The following is a 15,256-nucleotide window of genomic DNA, read 5'->3' as shown; positions in this document are numbered from 1 at the left end:
TACTGCATTAAGCTCAGCAAACAAATCAGACAGTGTTTTTTGTAGTTTAGACAGTTCTTCTTGTACAAGTCTTAGTCTTTCAACTTTGGGTTTTACTTTCCTGAAATTTTTTTTATAAAATCGGTAATTAGAATCTTTTATTTATAATTTTTTATTGGACACATAAGATAACAAAATTAATGCTCACTTATATATTCTGCCATACATATACATAGCCTTTACCCAAAGACATAAAGATTTTGCAGCAAATGATACTTTTCCTACTTTTTCAGGTTTAAATTCTTTCTTTTTGATAATTTTTTCCAAATCATCTAAAGCATCATCTGGTATATTATCCCTGTCAAATTCCATTAACTGTTTCAAAAAATTAGGGCTACCTAAAAACACCACAATAAGAAAAAAAAATTTAGATACTAAAAAGATTATTTCTCCAATATTACATAAGTAAACAATACTTCAAAAGTTGAAACCATGCTGTAGATAGAAAGCAAAAAGATATTATGGAGCATGAAAACATAATTTTGAATACTATAATATCTTCAACAACATTTTAAATACAGGTTGCAACCCATTTTTACAACTTTATATTATTACGTTTAATGAGTAAGAAATAGTTAGACAAAACCACATAGCCACTTGAGTGTTCAATGAAATCATTAACAATATAGGATGTTGTTGATATTTAATGCCCAAAAAATACAGTGAAATAAGCAAACATTTCATTTATAAAATATTTTGAAATAGCATAAGTAGTGTCAATTACAAGCACAACAAATACTTTAATGCACCTAATTGCCGTTTAGCTTCTGCCCAAGAAGGCTCAGAATCTCGCAAAATCATTACTGCTTGCAAAACTAATGCTACAAGTTCTGGAGGTTTTGCATAGCTTTTAATTTCTCCAATATCTCGTTTATTCAATGCTTCTAATGCCTAAAAAATAAATAAAGTAAATTAATTTAATATATCAAAAAACAAATAAAACTCTTATCATAAAAGTAATCAATAACTCAATTTATGGAAATATTTATTTAGAAAAAGAACCCACTTAAATAATTATTTTGAACCTCAATTTTATTATTAGATTTATCCAAACTATTATTTCAAAAAAAAAAATGGGGTGTTAAATTTTTTAAATTACATTTATAGCTTAAAACATCAGTAGATTATACATTTTATTATCCTATAAGTAACAATTTGTGAAGACAGTTATTTCATTATGACATATTTTTTAATTTATTTAATATCCCAAATCAAATTTCATCCTGAAGAGATTGAAACAATGTCAATTTAGAAGTAAAACACTTTTCTTTGTATAAACTGACTAAATATTTATGTGCTTAATTTATAATATTTTTAAAGTTAATTTATAAAATTTTTAGTTGCTATAATATGTTAAAAGGGTTGCAAGTTATGAGTTTTCTAACATTATTTAATGTAAAATCTTAACATAAAATCTCGATATATTTTCTTTAAAAGTGGTTAATAACTGATTAAAATTATTGGAAACATACAATTAGGTAATATGTATTTAACTGGACTGTTAGTATAAATTTTTAGACTAAGGTATCCCTTCATGCTAGGTAGATTAAAGCAAAAGTCAACAAGAATAAAAGAAAAATAAAATACAGAAATTGACAAACTACGGTTTCCGTACTCTAAACAAAAACCTTCCTGGGTGTCTAAACACTAAATGACAGTAGAATAGTAAAAAGATAAAAACATGCAAAGAGGCTTAACTAATTGGGAAAAAAGAACAAGTTTGAATTAGATAATAAAAGAAAAGATGATAAAAAAACAGGTGTTTGAGGGTTTTGGTGGAAACTCTAGAGTGCAAAAGATTAAATTGTAATAGATTTCCAAACATTGAAGAAAGGTACAAGAAAAATCATTCATTAAATTCCTAGAATTTTTCAAAATATTTAATGATTCCCAGAAATCAAGCTCTGTAGACAAAGAGCATGATAATTTTAGCAGAAGAAAAAATTATAATTAGAATTATAACTATGTAGGGTGGGTGATAGGAGACTGTTTAATGTCCTGATTTTGAACATTACTTTAATTCTCTAAGTTAAGTTTTCTTCGTCTAATTTAAGCAAGACTACCCTTACAAGGTTGGTAAAATTTAGTTTAGTTATAAGAAATTTTTTTTTACTTAAAATTCAAATTTATTTAAAATCTTAACAATAGCAGACTGATTTTCAGATAATAAGATAAAACAATCAAATTGTTAAAATTGAAATTAGAGAGCCTGTTAGATTGCATGATTAATTTTTTTATAAATGGAGTCAATAATATTAGAAGGAAATCCATTACTAATAGCGATATCATTTGGCAACAGCAATATGAATGGGGTATCCCTGCTGACATCATTATCACCATATCAAGGCCAAGCAGCTATCCCCATTTTTTGGACTCCATCTTTTAATGGCCATGGTAGAAATGCTATGTAATTTTGACCCAGGTCAGACTACTTAGACAGTGCCAGCGCTGGTATCCCTTTTTCAAAACTTCCGCACCACACCCAATGAGAGAACTTTCAGCCACAATATATTTAAAGTGCATCTTGCTGTATATACATGCAGGTTGCTTTGTTGGCTGTCATGATCAAACTCCCTATATTTCCAGCTCTCCATCTAGTGGTACAAGCGACGCTTTAATCAACTGCACCACCGGAGTGCCTATTCTGCTGACATTCCTCCCAACACCTGCCTGGTACCTAGGTCATGAAGACCCCTAACCCATTAGTGGTTGGTGTCGGTAACATCTCCGGTTAACCCACAGCCCCAAGCGCAAGCCTGGACGTTATCAGCCCCGTCTTTTAATGACAACGGGATCGCCCACCTTACTGATGTCGGGGGATCTTCAGCACGACCTCGCATGTGTTGGCACAATTGACTGCGTTGAGTGTTGCTCGACTGGCTAACTCTTCCCTTTCCCGATCCTTTGTCAACACTATTGGATGAAGGATCGTGGGGAATCACAATTGTTCTTCACAGAACACTCTGCTTTCTGCTACCTTCCACTCCCAAACAGAGAGTTTCAGGCACTCATCAAGCGGGACAAGGACCCAAGCGGATACGCCCGATAACATCCCGATAATATTCTGCTGACAGTGAATTTCCTTCTACTATTATTGGAATAGGTGAAAAAAGAATTGAATGTGTTTGATAATGGAAAAAATTTAAACAATGAACAATGCCATAACAGGAATTCAATTTATCTGAATCACATAATATTGGTTTTATTAGTACAAGTTACTAGACATTGTTTAAGAACGAAGTTTAACTTAATGATTTAAGTAATAGAAAAATAAATATTAATCAAAAAACTATGTACCTTTCTGGCTTCTTCTAAAGCTGGCAGAGCAGCATTTAGATCTTCTTGAGCAGCAAGTTCAATTTTTTTGCACACTTTTTCTTTCCTTTCGATCTCAATCTTTTTCTCTTCTATAATCTAAAATTCAAATATAAAGTTAAATAATTTGATAAAAAAAATTTTTTTTTCACAATTCAACATTTAAAAAAAATTACTTTTACTAAGCAAATTACAAATAATAAAGATATGACCAAATAATTTATTTGATAAAAATATATCTCATGTAAGTTAGAACGTGAGCAATAAAGTAGTAAATAATGAGTAGTAAAGTAGTACATAGTAGTAAATATTTAAGCAGTTATTACTAACACTCCACTACACATATCAACAATAATGCATATTTTTATTGCTACAGTAAATAAATTTTTTGCTTTCTTGTAAAAAAAAAAAAATAATTGCTTGCTTAATAAGTTTTTTTTACAGTAAGAGCCTCACAATTTTACCTGAAAAGGATGATACAGTCATATCAAAATTAGAATTTCCGTTTCTATTACTTATTGTTAATATTAATCTTGATATACATTCTGCTTTAGGTTCAACTTTATTTTATTTCTACCTTTTTGTCACATTAAACCAAAAACAAAATGACATTCTGAAAAGGTGTGAATTTTTTAGATTAAAAATATGTTAAGTTCAGCTGTATTTGTACCACTTTGCCTTGCATTTATGCCTCGTACATTGCAGAACAATTTATGTTCAAAAAAGAATTATTTACATTAGCTCCCCCCGAGAAAATTTATAGCATGAATTAGAAAATTTTAAGTAGTAGTACCTACTAACAATTTTTGTTAAATATGTTGGTACGTATACATAATTTGACATTTAACTAATTAATATTTCTTCTTTGAAAACTGAGCAAGCAAAACAAAACTGTTTGTCGTTAAAAATAATGATAACAATTTACCAAGGGAAAGCAGTTTGCTTAGTTTTGGCAATACCCAGAGAACATTTGCAGTTATCAAAAGTCTTTTTGCTGAACATTAGAGATAATTCGTCTCCTGCATGAGGTTCCATTTAAATTAATCCAACATACATTTTTGTATTCAAGTTTTATTAAATGTATTTTATTTTGCCAACTTTTTTGCATCCTGAATAGTTATTAATCAGAAACTTTTTAAACTATGGTATAAAGAATTTCAAATAAAAACTGATGAATATCTACTTAATTATTATTAATTAAAAGTAATTGTTATCTGCAAACAGGCAAAATATTTTTAAAATACTTTTTTAGGAAGACAAAATATATTTTGCTGTAACGCTTTGATTGTAGGCATCTCATCAATGTCGGGATTTGTAAATTGTTACGAACATTTCATGTGCGTAAAATCATTCTAAGTTTTTATTAAAGTATTTTTGGAGTTTCACTGAGATTCTGGAACCAATGGTTTATTACTTAAAAATATAATAGGGAAAATCTCAGTTTATGTCTGTACAAAACAATTCTGTACAAAACTCAAACATGCGGAGGATAAGCAACTGGTCAAGTAGTGAGAAGTTTTTCATTCCATGTATTTGTTTTTCATTCAATTATGTAGAGAAAAACTGGATTAGTGTGATTAAAACATACAAAAGGAAGATGAAACTTAGCTCAATATAAATTATATACCTTTTGTTTTTGTTCTACAATTTCTCGTTTGGCTTTAATATCAATAAGGGCTGCATCACATTCCCTAGTAGCTATAACTAGCTTTTCATGAGCCTCTTTTGTTTGTTTAGCTATTTCATTCACTTTATCTTGAGTCTCATTAATTTTTTGAAGCCCAGATATCAGTCTATTCAAAGAGTACTGAACTTTTTCTTGTTTATTCACAAGTAATCTAAAAAGCAATTTTGGGATTTAATGAATAAAAATTGTTTCGATATCAAAGTAAATAACAATGTTTGGTACAATTATAAAAAAATAGCTTCATCACCTCTTCTCTTGTAGGTATGATTAGCTTTATAAAAACACTTTTTATATATGTATAAGTCTATTCTGAAAGATTACGCTAAAACTTAAGAAATGTAAGTAACAATCCTCTGAATAGGTATGAATAAGTATAGAAAAATTGTTAATCTAAGATTTTCTCTAAGTTAAAAAAAAGTTCTATTGATAGATAAATTAAAAACTAGAGACAAAATTGCAATACAATTATCTTACAAAAATGATTTCACACCTTTTTTTTCAACTATTACTTTTAAAACCAAAAACTAAGAATTCAGGTTTACATTTCTAAAGGCATAGTTCTTCAATTCTTATATATTTTAAGTCCTGATTCACTCAACAAAGTTAACGTTTTTTTTTACTGTACATCAAATACGCATTTATTTGAAATGAATAACCTAAAGAAGATTGTGACAAAAATTAAACTGGAAAATGCGATGCTTCTTTTCTTTTTTCTTAGTAAAAAATGTAAGAAACGTCAACAATTTTGTAATTTCGAAAACAACATTTTCTCCAGAAACAATAATTTCTTTTCATTAGCAACAACACATGACTGCTTTCATGTTCCTCATATTGTTCACTTATGTTATTCATGAGGATTGTCATTGTTTTAGGTAATCAAAACATACCAATCTTTTTTCTATTCTAACTTTGATTCAAATTTTTATTTTTATTGTGGAGTATATATATATATGTTCTATTTAATTCAATAAATTCAAGGTGTTATTATTCATTATAAGTTAAAGCATATTAATAAAAATATAATAATAGAATATATAAAAGTTTTGTAAAATCAGCAGAAGGAATAAATCATAAGAACTGTAACTAAATTACAATAAACTGAATAAATTCTCAAAAATTAAATTGTCTTAAAGATAATAAAGCATTAAAAAAGTTCAGAAAAATAACATTGAAAATAAAAATAAGTTTAAGTACGATGACATAATTTAATATGATTAAATATATTTAATTGTTAATAAAAATTCTCGTTTTCGGTTTACTATTTAATTCACCACAACAAATAATGCTGCCTAACCTTTTGAAGGCATTCACAAGTTTGACAAAACTGCTTGACGTTTCAAATACATTATTTTCAGATTTCTCAGTTTCAGCTAATCTTAAGGTGTCAAGATGCATATCACACAGTATTACAGAATATGTTTGCAAAACCTGATGGGGAAAATTAAAAGTATAATAACATAATACTTTAAACTAACAAATTAGAAGAAAAAATAGCATTTGTATAGATTATTGCCAACACACTATTTTAAGTTGCCACTGATAAACAGCCAACGATGAGTGATACGATGATTTGAAGCAGGACTTTAATCATGAGGGGTTTTTTTTTAAAAAATTATTGGTTTTTACTCATTAAACAAACAACACAATAATTAAAGTATTTACTATATTTTAAAAAAGATTTTTAATGGGAACAAAAAACATTATTTTCCTAAACAAATGTACTTTGGTACTATAATGCTAGTTAATATACATCTTTGTATACAATTTATATAGTTAACTAATCACATTTCACTGAGAAAAAACATGAAAATAGAGAAATTTGCTATTTTGCAACAAGTCAGCTACCTATTATTTAAGTAATTATATGGATTTACATTAAAATAAGTTCAAATTATACTTGTATAGTTTATTAAAATTTAAATATCAGCTTTTAAATATCTCCCCCAAATTAGGCTCAATTTATAAAAAAAATATTTAAATGAAAAAATTTATATTTATAATCATAAATTAATGAGTTTTTTTTACCCCTTTCTGGAAAATAGTAATCATAATAAAAATTGAACACTTTACTGTAGTACTTACTTAATTGTACACTTACTATCTATTTAAATATTTTAAGTCTTAAAAAAAGCAAGAAACATTATTGTAAATGCTATATCAATACACGAATATAAACAAATCATGTCATTAGATGATCATTTCTGAGTGTTACTTAGATGAAAAAAATTAAAAAAAATTTTTTTGGTTTATTTTAGAAGTTAGCAAGTTAGTGAATAAAAAATTACTTTTAATAAAATAGATGCATATGTTTTTGCATAGAATTATAATTATACTTAATTTAAATCAATTTTAAAAGAGAATCCTAGTTTTGATAACAATATAAATCACAAAATAAAAGAAAGAACGATTTATGCACAACATTGTTCTAGGAAAGTATTAATTACAATTTTACAACCTCCTGAAATGTAAGTGTAACAATAGATCAGACATTTAAATGGTCCGCAATAAATTATTTTGTCTGTTTATTGTATTATTGCACCTGCAACTAGTATTTCAAAAATAGTTAAATAAACAATTTTACAGATTTCTTTTATTTGTGATTTTCAAGAAGCAATATCCATACAAATTACTTTGATAAAAAAAAGACTGAAACAGAATTTCAAGAGAAAAATCCAAGGATTCTGTTGGTAAAACAAAGTTTTTAGACTGATGAAGATTCATTTCGTCATATGAAAATGTATGCAATAAAGATATCAGACCTGATCAAAACAAACTTTTAAAATAAACTGGTTAACACGTTTATTTTAAAAACAATTTAATTAGTAAGATCAGCTTTGAATAGTAAAGGATTTACTTGAAAAATTTTGTAGAAATGAAATGATCTTGCAAGGAACAAATCAAAGCTATCCTTAAAAGATTAGTATTTCATGATTATAGTAAACGGTTCAGTCCTTTTTCTTTTCTCTTCATTTAAAGAAAAATAATTATTTACCTTTTGATCAATTGGTGGTTCTTGAAGGTCAAGAAGAAATTTTTCGGAAATAGTTTCTAAAGCCTCAACTGGCCATTCCTCAAACCAATCAACGGTAGAATGCTTATACAAATCAGGGTACTTTAAAATAGATCTTCTAAAAAATTAAGATTTTAAAACCTAACTTTAAATAAAATGTTAGATTTTTTGAAAAGTACTTAAAATAAACAACTTTTCTTTCATTAAAAACTTTACAAAAAATTAAAACTATGAAAGAAAAATTACTTCTGTAAAGCAACTTAAACCTAAAATACACTTTAGACTTTTGATATTTAATAATTATTTACATCATATAATTGGAGAAATAATACAAAAACAATATATTTTTAGACACTTTTTATGCATTTTCTTTTTATTCAGTCACTTTAAGGAAACTAAAATTTGTTTTAAAGAGGCGTAATTTAAGACAGAACTCATTCTCTCCACGCATAAAGTTTACTATGAACAGTTGTTTAAAATGTATAAATAAATGATAAGAATAATCAAATATTAACTGCATTAAAACATATTTTAATTTTAAGTAATGATTAAAATAAAATTATTTATAACCAAAACTTAGAATAGATTTTTTTTATATTTACCATAGAGCTATAATTTAAAGTATAAAATCATAAGCAATTACTCTTTTATTCAATTTAAATTAAATAAATTAGTTTTAAGATTTAATATTTATTAAATATGTATAAAAACTCACTTATAATGTGAAGATGTATAGCTTACACAAAAAGCTAAATGAAAGTGAGACTTTATATTACTTGCAAAGTGTTTAAAAAAGTCATTTCCTCCCTTAGGGACTATCATACTTTTTTCCATTTCACTATATATCTAAATAAGTAAGGAAAAAAAGTAAATAAATAAAATTTAATGCAAAATAACTATTTAATAGGCTTTTATTTACCTCTTTCAATTCTAAAGATGAAAATAAATCTGGTGGAACACCAATTGCAACTATATCACTCAAAAACTCTAGATAAAAATCATCACTGATCTGATAATCTGAGATTATGAATAAAACATCCTTTCCATTAATACCAATTTGACGCAAAAGTTTCTGAAGAGCTATTTAAAAGAAAAACACTAGATAAAATTAATATATCTAGAAATTAATATATCTAATAAATATTTCATATCTATGAAAGCTACTGAATATTATTGGACATTTTTAAACAGTTATGCAGATTTTAATTATCAAGTTATATTAAAATAAAATAAAAATTATAAGCTTATAGTTTGATAACAAAACAAATTTAAAGACACTAGTGACAAAATCAGAATTAGTTATTATTTACACATATCATTGCAAATCGAGACTTGCAAATTTTAATTTACATCTAACTTTCATAAAACAAATCTATACAATTGGTTTCAATACTGATTTGCAGTTATTTTTAGTTTTTTTTCGATATTTAATTCTGAATGAGCCGTGTAGGTCTCAACTTTTACCCAAAATAACAAGCCATTACTTTCAATGACGGAACATTGCCCAGTGAGGAAACTTATTCACACACATGCTTAAATAATTCAACAGCAAAAGAATAAAAATATTACTAATAATACATTAAAAACTTATCAGAATAGGTGAATATTGAATGTAATAAATTCAAATAAAGATTAAATATAATTAAAGACTCTAGATATACTAAAGTTATTTTTTTATATTACTATGAACTATGACTACGAAATATATATACTATGAACTAGAATTAAAAATGTTTTAAAAAATTAAAATAAAATTATGAGAAAATAAGAAAAAAAAGAAATAAGAGCATAATATAAAGCATAAAACAAAATAATAGCATACATAATGTTATAAGTTGATAAATAAAGAACCAGATAGCAATTATGCAGGTCAAGTAGCACTTATCCAACATATAAAAAAATACGCTTTGATAAATTAGTATTGTACACAAAAATTTAAAAAAGGTTATAGAGGGAGAAAAATGTTTTTCAATTCATAGGCAATGAATCATTGAAGTTCTCATTTCAATTTCAAAACAATTTAAATTCATATAATGTTTAGAAAAAGTAAATTTCTACATTAATAGAAATACCATTCATAGTCTAAAAATACACCAAATAAAGTCATTGTGAAATTTTTATTAAATTCATTTAAACATAGAAAACAAAATGTCAGAAAAATTTCTTACGAAAATAAAAATAAAAATTACTATTGATTTTACCTACTTCAATTATATAAGAATAAAAATCAGAATATTTACCCATTTTATTAAAAATAGAACAGCAGAAAAAAACGAAATTAAAATAACAGTTTCATAGACATATTTTTTTTTTAATAAAATATTTTCTTTAATCTTCTTATCATTAAATCTGGCTTTTAAACTTTCAGCAGCAGGATTTCTTGCATTATAAAACCAGTTTCCCCATGGTAATCAAAGGGGAAATAAAGGGTGACAGAATATATTCAGTAAATTTTTGTCTGGATCATGATAATGTAGAGTTTTTTTTAAAAAAATGGGCTTTTTTTTTAAAAAAAAGAAAAATCATTCTTTCGTTTTTATTGGGCTTCTTTAAGATATTACAGTTATTTTCGGTTAAATTTTAATTTTTTACTTCAAAAGAGAACAATTTTAGCTCAAAACTTTCACAGCAAAATAGTTATTTAATAAAATAAAAAATTAATAACTTCAATGTAGTAGCTACCATCTTTTCCTGTGGGTATTAACACAAGGTTTCCAATTTATTTCCTTCCACAGGCGGAGATAACAGCATATTATTGGAATCATAGTCAGTTAGCTGTTCTTATTAGTTGTTTTCTAATGTTTGTGAAAGTCATAAAACAATTTTTAAAGTTCTTTAACCGTTAGTTTAATTTTCTTGTTAAAATGAAGAATTTACAATAAAATCGTAAAACTGACGAAAAAAATTGTGATTTGGAGAAAGTATTGACGAATGATTTATTTTACGGAAAATAAAATATATATTCCCTTTGATCCTTAAAAAAAGGTCAAAGGGAATTTTTCTGAACAAATCCTGCATTTTTTATTCGATTACAGTAATTTCTGTTAGATACATTGCATAACCAATTAGAATTAAGTTCAGATAATGTAAATAATGAGAGAGATTATGTAAGTGTGAGACAGACTACCATAAAACACAGATTACCATGTTCGTTGTTAAATTGTTACAGATTATTACGTGATAATAATCCCCAACATAGTTTTGGTCAATAAAACAGATTATGTAGTAGCAAGATACATATTATCATCAAAATATTTTCACAGAGATGTTGTCTTGTGGCAATAACATAATGTTGTCTATCCTTGTATTATTGCTCCAGTCTAAAAAGTTATCAAAAGTTAACCCAATCTTTTCCTATTTCTTTCTCTCAAAGACAATAAAACAACATTTACATTTTTCATTTTCTCTTCTATTCATTGCTCCCTTACTCCTCCCCAACTGCAAAATAACTCTTGGTTTGAATTTGAATTTTACAGAATAATTCAATTTCTAGTAAATTTGTATTTTGATTTGAAGTTTTATATTTTAAAAATTAGTCATAAAAAATTGTTAAGTTTTGCCATTGACTAAGAATTTTGAAATTTGGCTAATAATTTCGATATTTGACTAATTTATTGTCTAATAATTTGAAGTACTTAAAAGTACCTGGTATGAAACTAATTTTATTTAGAAAATGCCTTAATCAATATATCTGAAATTAACATAAAATTTTAAGTAAACAGTCTTAATTGAGTTACTTTTCCATTTCTCAGTATTGAAGTTAAACATAAAGTTTTGTAGGTATATATATATATATATATATATTTAAAGTCAATTGATATATAACAATTTCTTTAAAGAAAGTTTAATAACCCCTACTCCCCCCCTCCAAAAAAAATCATCTGAAGTTTTATTAGGGTTTTCTGGGTGGGACGAAAATTCTATAATAAGGCTTTTCATTTAAAAAATTCCTAAAAAGTATTGTAACATAACAGTGTGTGACAACTGAGCTAAAAGCAGCAATTCCTCGAGAGGTAATGCTAAAATGATGTTGCACACACGAGAAGTGATGTTCTTTTTTCTGTTGTTGAGAAAGAGAGTTTTTTTCTGAGAAGAGATATTTCTTTTGGGTAATATTTTGTGATTTTTCGTGTGAATGTTTAAATAAATTGTTTAGTACAACTCACGTCTTATTTCTGATTGTTGTGACACAACAGAATTTTATTGGTGGCAGCGGCGGGATATAGTAAGAGTAGTTGATTTAAGGTAGTCAGTGATTGTATATGTAGTTTTTTATCAGTTGTAAATTATGGCTTTTCTTAATAAAGCGAAAAAAGTGGATTTTATAGAATTGGCCGCCGAATTAGGTGAATCTGTTCCACCTCAAGCAAATGTTTGTGAAATTAAAAAAATAATTCAAACTAGTAAACATTATGAGGTTGAGGATGTAAAGATGTGTTTGACTCGTATAACGGAGGAGAGAATTAGGCGAAAAGAACTTGAAAGACAAGAACGGCGAGAAGAACTTGAACGGCAACATCAATTGGAAATGCGTAGACTCGAATTAGAAGCAAATTCTCTAATTCAGCACCAAAACAGGTGAAACAAAGCATAAAATACAGATTTTACAAATAACTCCAAAATTTAATGAAGGTAAAGATGAAATGTCGTTGTATCTGATAAATTTTGAACGTCGAGCAGAAATTGCACAAATTCCTAAAGATGAATGGGTGCCTTACCTATTGAGCGTAGTACCACCCGACATTTCAAATATGTTGGCGAGAGAGTCTCCTAATGATGCCAATAACTACAACTTTGTAAAAGAATTGATTCTTAAACAATATAAGCTTAAGGCGACAAGGGACTTTCAAAGAAGCAAAAATTTGTCAAAAAATCGATATTTTGCATTTGATATTTTTGAAATCTAGGCATTTAACTGAACATTTAAAAAAAAAACAATTCAAGAATAAGAGTAAAATTGATGAAGTTATGGCCATTTCAGTTTTGACCACACCCCTTTGATTACCTTTTTTTGCCTGCTTAAAATTAGTTAAAATTAGTTTCTTTTTAAATTAGTTTCTTTTTAAATTAGTTTTAAATTAGTTGAATATTTTGTTAATTTTTTAAAAAAAATTTAAAGTATATAGTTATTAAACTAGTTCTTTAGACAATATTTATAGGTATTTTTATCGAAAACAAGAAATATTTGTTCAGAAGTAAAATTTGCAATGAAAAAGTAGTAAAAGTCATTTTTCTCAAAATGTCTTTTTTGACAAATTTACAAATTTCAAACTGTTCCAGCGTAATGAATTTTCATTCTATTGACCTGAGAATTTAATGCTATATATTTATGAATATTATGAACATTTTGTTGGAAAATTTTTTTGAATTAAGAGAATAGAATTTTTTTTATACATGATATTTTATAGAGGTATGATGATTTTTTCCTAAAAATGTAGGTTTTTTACTGTTTTTTTAATGTTATTCGTTTCTATAAAAAAAAAAAGTACTCCCAACATTTTTTTCAATATTACCTAATATGTAATATTTTAAAAGAATTTTGTCATTTTGACAAAATTTCAGACGCGAGGAGTAATATAAAAAAAACATAAAAAATTAAAAAATTTAAATTTCTTAAAATTTGAAATATTTTTTTGAAATTTTGTATAACAGTTGTTTTTAACAATATAAATGTATTCTGAAAATTTCAAGCAAATCCCTTGATAATTTCAAAAAAAATTTTGAAAGTCCCTTGTCGCCTTAATGTAGAGGAACTCAAACAAAATTTTTATCGACATTTTAAATCACCTGAAAAATCTTGGCGAAATTTTGCACAAGAATTAAATTGCTATTTTAGCGAATGGGTTTCTGAAGTAAAAATTACCACTTTCAATGATCTTAAGAGTTTGATGGTTACCGAGCAAATGAAACGTCATGTACCAAATGACATGAGAGATCATTTTCTTGAAGATTGGATGGAATTGAATTCTTATTCCAAATTAGCTGGAAAATTGGACGACTATGAAAGTTTAAAAAACAGTTTCAAGGAAAAGTCTGTGTCTTATAATCGAAGTAACCAAGATGATTCTTGGCGATCTCTGAACCAAAGTGATACCAGAACTAAAGAAAAGTTGACTTGGCAGAAAAATAATGTTAAAGAAAATGTTCGTGAAAGAGAATTTGAAAGAAGAAGACAGCTTAGATGCTATGAATGCGGTTCTTATGATCATCTACGCCCTCAATGTCCCAAGGCGAAAACAAATTCAGAAACTGTGGCTTCCCTTCACGTTTCGGAACCAAGGTTTCCTGATATAATGACACCATATACGAGCATTGGCGTGGTAAATGGCGTTGGCATTTCAATACTACGAGACACTGGCGCAACCTTGGATTTAATTCCTAGGAGATTTGTAAAACCTGAAATGTACACGGGTGAATTTGTTTGGATAAAAACTCCAATACAGGAAGAATCATTTTGCTTCCCATTAGCCGTAGTTGAATTAAACTGTAAGTTAGGAAAAGTGGTTACTAAGGCAGCTGTATTAGGTGATTCTCTTGATCAAGGGTATTATTTATTGGGTAACAAAACGGCTGCTCTATTGGAAAATTCGTTTGAAGTCCCAATGATAAGTGCTGTAATGACTCGAAAACAAGAAAAAATGAATGAAAGGAGGGAAGTAGAAAATAAAGATAATGTACAGCTCGGTATAGTCGATTCCAATGAACACATCGTTACTTCTGATCAAACGGCGAAAAGCAATGACTTACTCACTGAAAAGATATTACCTTGTAATAAAGAATTTATTGGTATCGAACTGTTAAATATTTTGCCACAAAATTTTCAAGAATCCCAAAGAGAAAGTGAAGAGTTTAAAATTATTTTTGAAAAGATTCGTGACTCCAATTTTACTGCTTATTTTCCTTTACTGTTTTATTTTCCTATATACCGATAAACAAAACAGTTTTATGTCAACCTATATAGATCAGTTTTGACAAAATTTTATGTATGTTTTTTTGCCATTTCCTACTTTTGCAAAGAAAACTCTGTGGAAGGGAGGAGTTAGACTGTAACGTAACAGTGTGTGACAACTGAGCTAAAAGCATCAATTCCTCGAGAGGTAATGCTAAAATAATGTTGCTTGAGAGACACACACGAGAAGTGATGTTCTTTTTTGTGTTGTTGAGAAAGAGAGTTTTTTTCTGAGAAGAGATATTTCTTTTGGGTA

General features: G+C 27.2%; 1 protein-coding gene across 1 annotated transcript in view; it reads right to left on the bottom strand.

Moving 5' to 3' along the window:
• LOC107449012 (dynein axonemal heavy chain 2) overlaps positions 1-15,256 on the bottom strand; it is a 130,562-nt gene that overhangs the window by 32,087 nt on the left and 83,219 nt on the right. The window contains exons 48-56 of the mRNA XM_087163412.1: positions 8,971-9,131; positions 8,767-8,897; positions 8,034-8,169; positions 6,336-6,469; positions 4,982-5,192; positions 3,337-3,453; positions 789-930; positions 188-377; positions 4-100 (exon numbers count right to left, since the gene is read on the bottom strand). Of these exons, the coding sequence (XP_087019538.1) occupies positions 4-100; positions 188-377; positions 789-930; positions 3,337-3,453; positions 4,982-5,192; positions 6,336-6,469; positions 8,034-8,169; positions 8,767-8,897; positions 8,971-9,131 (1,319 nt within the window). The remainder of the gene's footprint in view (positions 1-3; positions 101-187; positions 378-788; positions 931-3,336; positions 3,454-4,981; positions 5,193-6,335; positions 6,470-8,033; positions 8,170-8,766; positions 8,898-8,970; positions 9,132-15,256) is intronic.

The sequence above is a fragment of the Parasteatoda tepidariorum genome, chromosome 1 (assembly GCF_982258835.1).
Source record: "Parasteatoda tepidariorum strain Cologne lab strain chromosome 1, Ptep-v5.0, whole genome shotgun sequence".
In the NCBI taxonomy this organism is placed as follows: domain Eukaryota; kingdom Metazoa; phylum Arthropoda; class Arachnida; order Araneae; family Theridiidae; genus Parasteatoda; species Parasteatoda tepidariorum.
Note: the sequence above shows the minus strand (reverse complement) of the source record. Positions and strands in the feature narration are given on the sequence as shown.